We start from the raw sequence: 14,582 nt of genomic DNA, 5'->3' as shown, positions 1-14,582 counted from the left end.
CTTCATTAGTAGATTCTAGAATACATAATCTCTAAGCTAAACCCTTAAGATTGTATCCCTATATATATGCTGTATATTGTGAAATACATGAATAAGATAAACAATTATTCCTCAAACCTAATCATTGACAACATTTATTACCTTTTTGGCAATTGTTGCTTTATTTCTTTATACTAAAGTAATATCATCTTTTTAAAAATTTCAAAGCAAAAACTAAAATATAAACTTCAAAGAGACTAAAAATCTCAAATCTTAAAACATAAACAGAAAAACCAAATCATCAAAATCTTTTTTTTTTCTCTTGTGAATCTCAAATCTTAAACCCTACATTCAATGTTTTGTTTTCTCAGATCTTGCCCTCTAAAATCTAAAGATTTTATTTTTAAAAAAATGTATTGTCCTAACTCCTAAGAGTTGAAACTTGTGCATTTTTAAAGGTAATAGTTGAAATAACAGATAAATAGTTATGACTTATTGAACTTTTACTAAACAGATAAATCGTTGATGTATTTTATTGTATATTGATATTCACTGCTTACAGGTTTTTAATTTATCGAAGACACAGAACGAGCTTATACGAACGGACTAATCTGTATTAACACCTCTAAAATTTGATGGGAAGCCTACTGAGCCAACCTTCTTCGTCAATAAAGGTAAGATTCGTAAACTGAAGAACGTCTTTTTCACTTGCCTTCGTGAGCCATGGCACTCTCTTTGACGTGTCTGCTCCAACTCCAGTGCAACCAAACTCCACAAACGTTATATGCCCCCTAAAATAATATCGTTTTCCTTTCTTTTTATTAAGAAACAGATATAACTTTAATGAAATATTTATCATATGAAAATGTAATAAAAAGGTAAAGAGATTATTTACTCTTGGCCTTTTGCTTTCCAAGCATCCCAACCAATTGGCAAAATATTGTCGCTAAACATAGAACGGTAAAAGATAACACGTGAATAAGATTTCCACGCTCGTCCCAGTAACGCCTTGCCGCTTCCCATAACAGTGCAGTCCTTAAACACGAACCCTCCCTTATCCGTCGGCGAGTCCCTTCCTTGTGCCGTTATCGTTCCATACACTTCATTCGGTGGGTAGATTCCAACCCTTAGTTTCAACGTACATCCCTTTTTGTTACATTCACCATTACTCAGAGTATCAACAAATTTATCTTTATAGGAAATAGGGTAAAGTACTAATAAAAGGACTATCTTATTTTTTCCTTAGTGCTTTCGTGATCAATACCAAAAATGTTTACTCTTTTCACTCTTTTTATAAAGTTTCTTCAACTAAATTTACTTTTGATTAACATATCTTTAGATATACTACTCTTACGAGAAATGTTAACAGTAGATTTTGATAATATATATATCTAGGTTTACCTCAAAAATGGATTGGGCACCGCCAAAAATGAAATCTATGCCACCGGAGATAACACATCGTTTGTAGTAGTGTCTGCCGTAATCGTCGTAAAGCGTATCTTGAAAACCATCAAAACTTGAATCGATTATTGCATATTTATCTCCAAGCATCATCGCAGCCACCGCTGGTTTGGTTGGTGAGCTACTCGATGCAATATTATATTTATTCTAGACAAAATGAAAATCCATTAATCAAACTTTTTTTTAAGAACAATTGACAAAAATAGCACCAAACAAAAAAATTCTTCCAAAATTAACACAACATTTCTAAAATTTAACAAATAACACTATAAATTTCAATTAAACTTAAATTAAATATAAGATAGAAAAGAAAAATGAGAGCAAACACTAATATAAATATTAAATTATAAAAATATATACCCTAAATTGAAAATAAAGAACTCAAATATAATACCACAAAGTAATATTAAAATAAAAATCTCTTTTAAATGGTACAAATATATACCCTAAACTGGAAAATAGAGAACCCAAATATAATACCATAAACTAATATTAAAATGAATCGAAATTTCTTTTAAATGGTTGAAATATATACCCTAAATTGGAAATGAAGAACCCAAATATAATATTTTAAATTTATTTCTAATTTATTTTGGTTGAATAGATTTATATTAAAATTGTGGTATTATTGAAAAAAATAATTAGTGTTAATACTTTTAGAACAAAATTAAAACTTCATAAGTCAAGTAGTGCTATGTTTGGAAGTTTATGAAGTATATGCTATTATTGTCCATAAAACTTGTTTTCGTGCTATTTTTAGGAATTTCTCAACTTTTAAATATATATGCATATTCATCATAAACTATTATAAACGGACTGCTAATAAAAATAGCTACATGAAATCGGATTTTTAGGCATTTCCAAATCAAATCAATTGAAAATGAATGAATTGGTTTATGTTTTTCAATAGTATGTTTGACGATCTAACTTTATTTCCAATACATGGTACTCTAATGCAGTTGATATATAGATAAAAAGACGTACTTTGAAGGTGATTCCAGTAATGATGATATTGCTAGGATAGGACGTGAAAGTGGCGCTAGTATTGGTGAGTTGATGATCACCGTAAGCTATTATCGTCTTTTCAATTCCTCCGCCTTGCATGTATATGTATCCTTTGCCCCTAGGTATTGTTACTTTCTCACTACATTTTAAATTATTGACAATTCATACCATTTTAAAATCTTGTTAATTAAACAGAATCTATTTGTAAGAAAAATGTGACAAGATAAATCATATGAAGTATTGAGAAAGAAGTAACATTATACATTACCTGTAAATACCGTTACTTATGAGGATACGGATCCAATCTTGGTTTTGCAGAGGGATAGAGTCGATTGCACTTTGGACAGTTTTGAAATATCTAGCATCGTTTGGATTGACGATGATAGTTTTAGCTATTTGGCTGGAGCTTCCATCCCATTCGGCGGATCCGTATGCCAATGACATCACAAGTAGACACACCTTGAAGTAAGAGTAACAAAAATTGTGAATCGTCACCCCCTTCATTTTTATCAAATATATTTGTGTAGATTTGTTTTTAGATTTTATGATACTTTGATGCATATGTGGTTTTATATTAAGTTAAATAGATTCATTCTTATCTAAGTTGAAACTTTGAATTAGTTAGTCAGAGAGGGAAGATTCAATGCTACTTTGTTACCTTACCATTTTTTCTGTTGTAATTTGACTGTATGATTGGGTAGATATTAGGTTAAGACTTTTAACTAATTGTACCACATTGGAATTTTGGGTTTTTACTAGGATTCTCTGTCCCAAAAAAACAAAAAAATCAACTCGTTAATTTTTCAAATTTACCCCCATCTCTAAAAAATGCAAAACAACCATACAAATTAAAAAACTAATATGTGGTATAATCCTTATATGTATTTTCTAAAAAAAATCATGGTCGTATAGTAAAATCCTAATTTGTTAAATCGATGTACTACATGTCTATATTTTGTGTACTAGAAATTTAGTTTATTATATACTAGTTAGTGATAACGCATTAGGTGTTTATAAATTAAGTTGAAAGTATCGATTATTATCTTGTTTGAAACTTTGAATTAGTTGGCCAGAGAGTAAGATTCGTGCTACTTTGTTTTTTCTTACCATTTTTCTATTATAATTTGACTGTCTGATTGGCTTGATCCTTTTTTTTTTTTTTGCTAAACTTGTAAATATCATATAAAATGAGTAGAGGTAATACAAAGAGAATACCAAAGCAAAGTAACCAAGACAAAAAGAAATAAAAACAAGGTTACAATAGAGTTTGAAAATATTTAGGAAAAGCTAACGGATCCAAAACACCGTAAGCTCTCGCCAACGCTTCATGTGCCTCCTCGAAGAAATGACGTTGCGCAGCTCACCATCAATCAAACGAAAGACAACAGAGAAAGAGACCCGATGAGAGTTGTGGAGGACATTATTCCTCTTCCTCCAGAGGTTGTACACCACAAGATGAGCGACCACTTTCCTAAGGAGAGAAGGAACCGTTGGAGAAGATTGTCTTGTCCACGAGAAAAGCTCCGCCCAAGTGCAGAACAACGGCTGACAGAGGTACAACTTGAGAAAAACCATCCGCCAAACCTGAGAAGAAAAATCACAAAGAAGCAGAAAATGGTCTCTAGTTTCGGTGTCAAAAGAACAAAGGCAACACTCTGCAGAGTTGATTAGACCCCAAGAGAGCAGCCTATGACGGATAGGGAGGCAGATTGGCTTATAGCAGCCTATTGGCTTGATCTTAGCTTTTGACTTATAACAAATTGTAGTATTGTACCACATTAAAACTCTATTTAGGTTTAGTAAATACCGACACCAATTAGTTTATTTTTTTTGTCAGTATCTATGTTTCCGATATGTTGTAGTATGATGACAAAAAAAGATATGTTGTAGTTTATCATATAAAAAATATCTAAAATGCCTAACCTTCCATAATCCACATAAAACGTACCAATGTAGCTTTTAAAATGCTTAATATCTGTTTTATGTGAAAAGTCATTTAAAATAGAGTCCTTTTAAAATATGTGTAAAATATTTTAGAAAGAAGGTGGAGCAACAAAAAAAATTGAAACAAAGATTTGTTAAAAAAAATTAGTAACAGCTTGGTTTTAAAGATCCAAAAACTAAATCATACAAGCTGTTATCTTAAATTCTAATCCCTAAATCTAAAGAAAGTATATAATTTCTTATATTATAAAAACTCAGCTTATTTATACAGATATAGTGTGTTTACAAAACTTTCCCAATTATTAGTTTCCCACTATATGCCCAACACTCTATAACACCCCCTTATTCAATTTCCATTTCATCACATATTTTACTATGTGTTTTTTGAATAAAAAGAATGCGCAAAATAACATGGTTTCTTTGTTATTTTCGTTTTTTTTGTGTAACAGCCCGATTGGTCAACCATTTTCTTTATATTTAGTTAGTCTACTCACTAGTAAGTCCTAACCTTACTCTGGTTAGCTTATTTCCTTCTCAAAAGTGTTGGTGTAGTTAAATGGAGTAGACATTTTTGGGGAAAAAAAAGAAGAGAAGAGTTAAGGAGAGAAGAACCCTAAGAATCCAAAGATGATGAAAGTTTGGGGATCAAAGGCAATAATCAGAAAGGTAAGAAATACATTAGATTTTGGTAATAGTCATGGTTAGGTAGAGAATGAAATCATATATATGAAAGTTGGTCAACTCTCTCCATATGATTGTCACATCATCGCTTTAACATTTGTCATGTGTCTATTAAATAATTAATGTAAGCTCTTCAACTTCTAATTTATAGGTTAATAATATATTTATTATTTGAATTTATATATTATTTTATTTTATACATTTAATGTACTATTACTAAATTTATTATAATATTACATGATTTTTCAATAAAACAATTTTAATAGTTTTTTCATACTCGAAGATTTTTTTTGTAATCCAAACTCAAAGTATGAGTATATAATAATTGTGTATTAGTTAATGATTTGAGTATGTTATTCTCTTAAACTAATATTTATATATTAAATCACCGAGGGTGCAGAATACGTACGGAGCTTCATCATCAAATACTTAGGATGCTAGAATTGAACACTACCCTCTGTTAAATCGGTTTAAGATGAACGTTGTTTATGAATTATGTGTATGATGAAATATTGAGAATGTTGTTAGAAAAAAAAAGTTTTTATACTAAAAATAATTTCTTATTGCATGAGTTAACGATTAGATAAATAAAAATTATTTAAATTAAATAATAATAAAAAATCCGAAAAAACGAAAACAATGAATAGTGCGTATAGATTCGGTGGAGAATGTTGGTGGTGGTAGAGACCAAGACATCTCTGATAGTTAAGTTGCTTTATTTATATATTATACAATTGAATATTGTTGGGTATTTGATATTGTTTGGATTTGGAATTGTATATTTTTGCTTAAAAAAAGGGGAAAATCTTGATTTTGTGTGGATTGGATTATTGAATCAGGGATCACCGTCTTTTACTCCTTGTCGCTTAGCACAGCCAAAAACAAAACGTTGACCCAATCATTCATCAAAAGAATTTGAGAAATTTGCGAAATTGATCAAACCTAACCGGGAGAGTGTATCCGATCATCCCGGTGAGGCTCTCCGGAAACAACTGGTCGCCATTGCTTCGGAAGCTACAATCAAGGGTTTGTCTTTCTTGAGTTCCAAGTCTAAACCATTTGCAAAAGCAGTGCAACATGCTGCGACTTCATCACAGAAGGTGAAAGCGGGTTTAATGAGAAGTTTGTTGTTTAAAATGCACTGCGGGTTCTCCCACCGCAAGACTTATGATGCGAAAGATGCCATGGCGCTATCTCCAACAACACCGCTTCGTTTTTCGTTGGTGGTCTGTACTACGGATTAGGACTATGGTTTCTGACTATGTTCCCATCCAACAAACACCAATCGCAGATCCTAGCTGCCCATAAGAACGATTTAGATGGTCTGAAAACCCACGTGGACATGGTGAAACGTGAGAATGATTTAAAAGAAGCACACATGTTGCAAGAGATCCAAGCACTGAAACGTGATAATGATTTGAAACAAGCACACATGTTGCAAGAGATCCAAGCACTGAAACAGGCAGTTGTGGTCAAAACCTCTGAAAAAACAACCTCTTGGTTCAGGTTTAGTTTCTCTCTTTGAATTTTAGGTCTCTAAGCGTTTAGATTATATCTTGATCCCCTTTTGTCCATCCACAACTGGTTTAAGTTCTGGAAGAGCAAGGATAAGCCAAGCAATGAGCCAAGCAATAAGTAGTGATTTTTGAAAGAAGGAAGCGCTCTTCTTCTGTTACTGTTTCTAGCTTTTTCTTTCTCTACTTGAATAATGTGTGTGAGCCAAAAACTTCTATGTAGTAAGTACCAGAACTATAGAATATCTTTGTATTCAAGCTCTTTTCTTCAAGTTGGTTGGATCTTCTTATGCTCTTGCTTATCTCTGTTGCTTCCTGACAAGTTCAAGTGTCCTCCTTGTTACTTTATTTCTTTTCAGTTTAATGTTCTTGACCTGTCCTTAGAGATGATTCTTGTGTTGTCTGTGAAAAGCTTGGTCCTTCTTGGTCTATGTCTTTAGCTCTTCTCTCTGACGAGTGTATGAGGTTAGATGATTTAGGACCTTTCTCATTGTGCCGGTATTGGTCTATGCAAATGATGTTCTGCTGGATTCATTTGTTATCATGTATAGTTCATCTGGTTTCCAGGGCCAAACTTTGAAGATGATGATCGTCTTGAACTTGTTTATCTAACTCTGGTTGCTTGGTGTCCAAACGGAACAGAGAGCCCAGTTATGTTTGGTAAGCATTCAAAGTACTCAAGCTAACATGTGGAATTTGTATCAGAACTAAAGTTTCTTACTTGGGGATCTTGAGCAGGTGAAGGATTTGCGTTAATATCAGGAACTAGCATGGCTGCACCACATATAGCTGGGATAGCTGCGCTTGTAAAGCATAAGCATCGTCAATGGAACAAAAGCTTGTGATATGAAGTGCAGTGAAAAGAAGGATTTACGCTGCTCTTAGAAGGACTTTTTTGCAGCGAGTTACAACTTGTAGGGATTCAATATCATCAATAAAATGGAATGTATATAGACTAGATAGTCCGGGTTACTAATGTGTATAGGAAAGCTAATCGCATAGTGAATGAATTTGCAAACTATGCGCTTTAGTTAGTGTTTGGTTTGCATTTATTTGATGTTTGTCCAAAAGTTGTAAGTCTCAGGATACACATGAGATATAGTTTCCATTTAGTGTCCAAATGTAGTTCTTATGTTATGAATAAATTATAGGCAGCTTTTGTTTCTTATTACCAAAAAAAAAAGATGGAGTGTATAGAATAACAAGATTGTTTATTATGACGAAATAGATAGTTAAAATTGTACAATAAAATTAAATGTGTATGATTGAAATTTTATTTAATACAAAAATTAAGAAATTAATATTAGAAAAATGTGTGAATTACTAATTTACATTTTAAATTTTAAATAATTTTGATGAATAGTTTTTAAAAATTTATATCTTACATCCCGCTTATTTAGTCGGGTCTTATCTAGTAACTTTATAATGTATGGATTGGTTTACGTGAAACTGTTTTTAACTAATCTCAAATCAAGCTAACATATTGTATTACTAAATGAAGTTTTGCAAGTATCTATGCAAATTTTGATGTATTTAATAACTTGTGCCAATTTATATTATGCATGATTGGTTGATTTTTTTTAAAAAAATATCTAGATAACTTGTTAAAAATATTATCTAAATATGTGCGTGCTTTAACCTTAAATATATTTTATTTTGAAACAGAATTTTTTTATTTATTATCAAACTTTATATTAGTTTTGTAAATGATAAGATGACAAGTTTTCTAATAGGGTGAGAGTGACATTTGGAGTGGTTTATTTTTATCAACACATTAAAGTACAGTTTATGACTGAATATATAACTGAAAATGGCTTAAAAATGCAACTATATAACAAACATGGCTTGAGAAGAAGTAATTGGCAACCTCGAGTCTCTCTAATGCTCAGCTTCATATACAAATTCTGTTTTTTTTTTTTGCATATTTTAATTGTACATCTATCCATCTTTCTAGAATTTGGATGTGTTCCTCGTAAGCTCAGTAAACATCTAAGCTCTATAATAACTTAAATTTGTATATTGTATTTGTATCTTCTTTGAAAATTTCAAATTCCCAATTTCGCAACAATTATGTTTATATGTCTAGGGATATGCTAGCTAAATAAATATTTGGTAAAGACATGTGAAGTTTTCTCTAGTGGTAATTAAAGTTTATTGAGATACATAATTATTCTCGGCAGAATGATCAAATCCGTAAGTACCTACTAATTATATGTGATTGTGTATCTCCATTTGTTTTTTTTCGGCTAGGCAAGGAGGAGAAAGAAGGAGAAGATGTTGAAGAAGTTCATGAAATAGAGGGAAATTTTTAGACTATAATTACTAAAGAATACTATATAGAAAAGAGTAATTATTTTTCATTTTTTGTTAAACTTATTTTCTCATAAAAATATTTTTATTATATATCTTTGCATACTAAAAATAAAAATAAAATGAAATAAAGATAGAATAAATATATTATGTGATGCAATCCAATTAAAACACAACACTAAATAGATCCAAACATATGTAACATTATTTAAAAATATGTAAGACAATGCTATTGTAATTGTTTGATGTTACTTAATTAACTATATTAGCTACCCAACGAAAAATAAAAGCAATCAAAAGTAAAATATATAGAAATGAAATATTATATTATCGTTTCATATTTTGATTTACACAGTGTGATCTAATGGTAAAATACAACCAAATTGTTCACATTCATGTAAAATTTATAAAAACAGGTAAGAAATATGCTGATATTAGTTTTTTTTTTTTTTGATAGGACATAGTTACATATGATTTATAGGAAACACGTATTAACAGTCAATAATGGTTTAGCAGAATAGCAAATTTGTATTATCTGTTATATACCTCCACTATAATCGAAAACTAATTTTAAGAGTTACAGTTTCTCTTAGTGATCATGTAAATTTTGTGTCTTGTAGTTATATAAATAGTTTAAACAATACAAATCCAAAACATCAATATTAAATAGATTAACTAAAATTCTAAAAGATAAAGATTAAAAGGCTCATGTTCAAATATTTAGATCAATATTTTCATTAGTTTCATCAAATATCATAAAAATACCTCCAAATCTGGTTTGTCGAGAGAGACATCTTAAAAACTCAGAGTCTTCCAAAATGAGTTATATATATTATAAATTTTAATATTTTCAAACTTTTATCTATTAAGTTTCTAAAGTCAATAAAAAGAATTTTGTCGAGTTTCGAATGGGGATATTTGAATTTTCATCGTGTTTCTAAACCTAGATTCTTAAAAAACGAGTTTTCGTGACGTTTTACCGAGTTTTCAAGAATTTTCGTTTCTAAAATGTTTCCGAAACAGAAACAGACCTCGGAAAGTTCAATGCAACATAGGTTTATGTTATCAATCGACAAGCACCCAACAACGAGATAAATTTGAACCTTGAGCACGAGCTTGTGTCTTCCTTGGTTACCATGTAGACTACAAAGGATATAAGCTTCTGGATTTGGAAACAAACACTACGGTATATATCACGACATGTGGTATTCTTTGAATCAGTATTTCCTTTTGCCAACAAGTAAGATATTCCACACGATATTTTGATGAGATGGGCTATATATAGTTAACTCTTTTAGTTGAGAATGAGTGATAATATGTTTTCTATTATTCAAACAACTTCAAAATATAGATTTTCTTTGCTCACTCTACTTAAAATAAAAACAGAAAATCATTAAAGTTTAGCTCTAACCATCAACATGTCTGCTTTTACATTGGTGTACCTATAACAGATATTATGATTTGCAAGCATATCAAAGTAGTGACTCCACTTTCTATATATCCATCTTACAAACAACTTTCAAACATTATAAGCTAAATGAGATATTACACGATAAAAAATCGCACTAACCTTTTTGTAGTGCGCACAACAAATATTTTAAATAAATATATTCATAGTCAACATCTTTAATACAAATGATAAGCTTGTTACAAAACATTTGAAACACTGACAATTATTTAATACAAAGCAAACAACGAAAAAAGAAACATAATGTTAGTCGACAATAGCTTACGGATGTCGAAGATGCAATGGAATTTAACTATCTCTCTAGCTAGCCAATGATATGCAGTCAAAAAAAAAAATCAAAATCCTAACAAAATATATAATTTAATAACCAAAACAGGTTAATGACAAATAAAAATAGAAGATTAAGTGCCCATCGCTTATTCAACCGTTTAATTTAGTCGCTTAAAACTAAAATTCAAAAAATATCTTTGTATCTAAAAATGAAAAAACACACCAAAAATGTAAGAATATATCTCAGATATATAAATGCGAGCTTACCTTCTCTACAGAAGGGATTTAAATCTTTGATCCGTGACGATGTATGTCGGTTTTAACATTTCCCAAATTTTCATGCAATCATTCACGTTTTGACTTCAACACATCCAATATATGCACTCGAACGTAAACATCATGAATTATCTTTAATGGAACTATCAAGCTAATTTGAAGCAACATAGATCGACTTCAGCTGAATTAATATCCAATCAAGGTATTTTTATAGGAACCATAGAGGCGGTGAAAGGTTCTAGGATTTGCTTTTTTCACCAATATTTATCTTTATAAAATGTATCTAATTAAGTAAACAGATAATTTGCCATTCATTTTAAAGGAATAAAATCGAATCTAACAAATATACATAAAAGTAATTTTGATAATTCAAAAAGGCAAAAATAATATTTTTTGGCGTAGAGATTTTTCTTATATCTTAGGAGTTTTTTTTAGATATCTACTCTTTATACTTTAGGACATTTTAGATAGTACAATAACAAAGTTAGCATGTCTTTAATTTGTGTGTACATATATATATATATAAAGTGGACGGCCTTAGAAGCTTATAAATTTGACTTTTATTTAATATATATTGGTAACAACCTTGTAATATATACTTGTGCCAGATAAATAATTATACAATAGAAGAAAATTTCAGTTAGAGCTAATGTGTTTTGGAACCGAAATGATGAGGTTTAAAAAGATCAAACTTTACACAAATTGGTAACATTCTTGTAACATATATAAATTTACACAAATTCGTAGCGTTCTTGTAAGAAATAAATAATGATACAATAGAAGAACATTCAGTGATTTTCTTGCTATGTTACTACTCATTCACTATTAAAATTACACATTGATAAACATGAGTTTACATTATTAACTAAGCAGAAGAGTTATCGTTGGTCATTTTCTTGGAAGAAGAAGAAGAAGAAGAATGCTTGTGATTCTGTGAAGAATTATGGCTTGACGAAGATGACGACTCAGTAAAGAAGACCACGTCTTCATCGGAAACGACTAAAGCTTGAATTGATCTTGGAAAAGGCGGTGGATTCACTTCCAAGACACCTTCAAGAATCTGAACAACTTGACTCATCGCTGGCCTATGACTCTCTTCGTCTTGTATGCACCAACACGCCACTTTACAAGCTCTCGTGACCTCCTCTATGTCCACTGCATCTCCCTCTAGTCTAGGGTCAACCAGTGAGCGAATGTCTCCATCTTTGGTGAGTATGGTCGCGGCCCAACTTGGAAAGAATCTGACTTTCTCGTTCTCTGATTGCTCTGTGTTTCTCCTCCCGGAAACAAGCTCAAATAACATCATCCCGTAGCTGTAAACATCGGCTTTCGCTGTTATCGCAACTCCCGATATCCATTCCGGTGCAAGATACCCTCTTGTGCCTCTCATTGTCGTCAAAACCCTACTAAAATCTCGACCCACGAGCTTGGCCAAACCGAAATCAGCAACTTTGGGACAAAACTGTGAATCTAACAAAATGTTTTCGGGTTTTATATCGCAGTGAATGATACAGTCTCTACATTCATCGTGTAGATAAGCTAATCCTCTAGCTGTCCCTAACGCGATTTGGAACCGCAGTTTCCACCCGAGGACGATCTTTTCTTCAACTTGGTTTAAGAAAAGATGAGAATCCAAAGAACCATTAGGCATGTAATCATAAACCAACAATTTCTTGCTTCCTTCGGAGCAAAACCCGCGAAGCCTCACTAGATTAACGTGTTGGATCGTTCCTATCGTCACTACTTCCGTCCTAAACTGCTTCTCCCCTTGGCTAATACCCTCAAGCCTCTTCACCGCTATATCACTAGAATCCGGTAAAGCACCTTTGAACACTGAACCAAAACCTCCTCCTCCTAACTTATCCGAGAAATTCTTTGTCGCATTCTGTAATTCTCTATAGCTAAACGCACTCAATGTACCATCACCCTTCTCTCCTCTCATTCTCTTCCTCCTCCTGTACCTTAAGATCAAGATTACCACCAACAGAACAAGGACTATTACTCCTAACGAGCCTAGAACCGCCCCAAATATCAAACCTTTATTGTTACTCTTACCCGAAGCACCAACATTAGGAACGTCAGAAGCAGCGAGTCTAAGATAAAATATGTTCCCCTCACTGTTTTCATCTTCAAGTTGCTGTAGATTCAAGACATCTTTAGACCAAACCAAGCATTTGCTCGAGCCTTCATCATATGCATAAGCCTTACAAGAACAATCTCCTTGGCAAGCAGAGGCACAAATACTAAGACTAGTTCTTGTCAATACCTCTGAATTATCAGCTAGTTTCATGTTCGGAAGACGAAAAAACTGGTTAATGTCTCCACGAGAGCATTGTAGTTCAGTCTTTCTAACGCAGCCTGCAGAGTAATCCTTCAAGTCCCAGTCTTTCTGCGACATAGGCCTAAACCCTTGTGGGCAACGGCAAAAAGGCTCAGACTTGTCACTGCAAATTCCAAAGGAGCCACAATACCTATAGACCTGACATTGTTGTCGAGGTTGAGACCAGAACAAGTTCCATGCCTTGTTTCCTTCTAACCAAGTGAACTGTTTGATCTGTCCAGACACGTCCATGACGAAGCGTGACACGTTCAACTGGTTATAGATAGAGTACGTGAAGTATGAGTCTGTGGTGTTAGAGAAAAAGCTGAAGTTGTAGATGTAATTGAGTCTCATCTCGGGAACCGAATCAAAGATCCTGCTCTGAGGGTTCCAAGGACCACTTGACCAGTACTCATTAGATCCGTTCCAGAGAATTTTGTAAGCTGTGGATTCGTCTAGCTCGAGAGAGAACAAACCTGGTGATGGATCTTCGAGACTCTTCCACGAAGTGAGTCGCTGGCTCTTTCCGGTTCGTTTATCTAACCGGATCTTCACTCCGGGAAGCCACGTGTCTCCCGGGTGATCAAAGCTTTGCCACAATACGTTAGCTGATAAGCTAGAGCCGCCGGTTCTGAGAACAAGATTGCCGTCGTCTTGCAAAACCGCTTCAAGAGCAGAAACAGAGGAAGTGGAGTTGAGACCGGTGGACCAAACCGGAGTCTGGTAATTACCGTCGAGTAGGATTAAGTTTCCGTTGGAGATTTTGAAAACTGATGAGTTTTTGTCGGAAACTGCTTTGTCTCGATTGGCTACCCATAGTATGGTTTGAGAGAGTTGCTTATACCACATACCTATGTAGAAGTTTGAAGAAGAACCTGGTTTAAAGAAACCCATTTCGTAAGTTCCGTCGGAGGAGACAATAGTCTGGTCGCCGGAGAGAGTAAAGTCGCCGGAGATTGTGTCGACGGCGGAAGAGCCATGGATGAAGAAGCAGATGAAAAAGAAGGAAGTGAGGGTCAAGAACGAAACCATGAGAAAAGCTTAGAGGAAACTGGAAAGAGAGAGAGATCATATGATTATGAAGAGAGACTCTTCTTTTAAAAAGGAGAAGACTCCGTGAGGTTTGGTTTGTTAATGGCGATTATCAAAGAGAGGAGATATGTCGTATGTTTGGGTTGGTTTGTTTATTGGAGAAAAGTCAAACAAGTTACAATAATTATGATGGGACGGACCTAAAATACTTTTCTTGACCTCGTCAAAAACTCAAATATTATTAGATTTGTGATTTGTCTTTCTCGTATATTTCACGTTGTGTTCTGTTGTGTTGTGTGAATAAAATGCGTAGTCATAAAAT

At 32.9% G+C, this 14,582-nt stretch overlaps 3 protein-coding genes, 1 long non-coding RNA gene and 1 pseudogene across 6 annotated transcripts; 2 read left to right on the top strand and 3 right to left on the bottom strand.

Moving 5' to 3' along the window:
• Positions 1 to 468: 468 nt before the first annotated feature.
• AT2G19150 (Pectin lyase-like superfamily protein) lies at positions 469 to 2,949 on the bottom strand (the record flags this gene model as incomplete). Of its 2 annotated transcripts, NM_127472.2 has the most annotated exons (5): positions 469 to 770; positions 875 to 1,125; positions 1,381 to 1,587; positions 2,425 to 2,584; positions 2,714 to 2,949. In NM_127472.2, the coding sequence occupies 5 exons, from the start codon at positions 2,947 to 2,949 to the stop codon at positions 605 to 607; spliced, it is 1,020 nt and encodes a 339-aa protein (NP_179505.1). In that variant the 3' UTR covers positions 469 to 604. The 2 variants fall into 2 exon arrangements, with proteins under 2 accessions (NP_179505.1, NP_001324259.1); NM_001335623.1 differs by having other exon boundaries at positions 469 to 1,125.
• Positions 2,950 to 3,593: 644 nt separating this feature from the next.
• Positions 3,594 to 4,160, bottom strand: AT2G19146 (reverse transcriptase-like protein). Its single transcript, NM_001124874.2, has one exon. The coding sequence runs from the start codon at positions 4,018 to 4,020 to the stop codon at positions 3,733 to 3,735; it is 288 nt and encodes a 95-aa protein (NP_001118346.1). The 5' UTR covers positions 4,021 to 4,160; the 3' UTR covers positions 3,594 to 3,732.
• A 1,876-nt stretch (positions 4,161 to 6,036) lies between these two features.
• Positions 6,037 to 6,274, top strand: AT2G07135. The gene has a single exon (NR_140192.1). It is a non-coding gene; the product is annotated as an other RNA (long non-coding RNA).
• Positions 6,275 to 6,331: 57 nt separating this feature from the next.
• AT2G19140 lies at positions 6,332 to 10,132 on the top strand (annotated as a pseudogene; the record flags this gene model as incomplete). Its single annotated transcript has 1 exon — positions 6,332 to 10,132.
• A 1,431-nt stretch (positions 10,133 to 11,563) lies between these two features.
• On the bottom strand, positions 11,564 to 14,409 carry AT2G19130 (S-locus lectin protein kinase family protein). Its single transcript, NM_127470.4, has one exon. It carries the CDS (start codon positions 14,258 to 14,260, stop codon positions 11,774 to 11,776), a length of 2,487 nt encoding a protein of 828 aa, NP_179503.1. The 5' UTR covers positions 14,261 to 14,409; the 3' UTR covers positions 11,564 to 11,773.
• Positions 14,410 to 14,582: the final 173 nt, after the last annotated feature.

Source organism: Arabidopsis thaliana, chromosome 2 (assembly GCF_000001735.4).
Source record: "Arabidopsis thaliana chromosome 2, partial sequence".
NCBI lineage: Eukaryota > Viridiplantae > Streptophyta > Magnoliopsida > Brassicales > Brassicaceae > Arabidopsis > Arabidopsis thaliana.
This window is presented reverse-complemented; position numbering and strand designations above follow the sequence as displayed.

Excerpts from the sequence above, each read along its gene's own strand:
- AT2G19146 (NM_001124874.2), bottom strand. The coding sequence starts at position 4,020 with ATGGTTTTTCTCAAGTTGTACCTCTGTCAGCCGTTGTTCTGCACTTGG.
- AT2G19130 (NM_127470.4), bottom strand. The coding sequence starts at position 14,260 with ATGGTTTCGTTCTTGACCCTCACTTCCTTCTTTTTCATCTGCTTCTTC.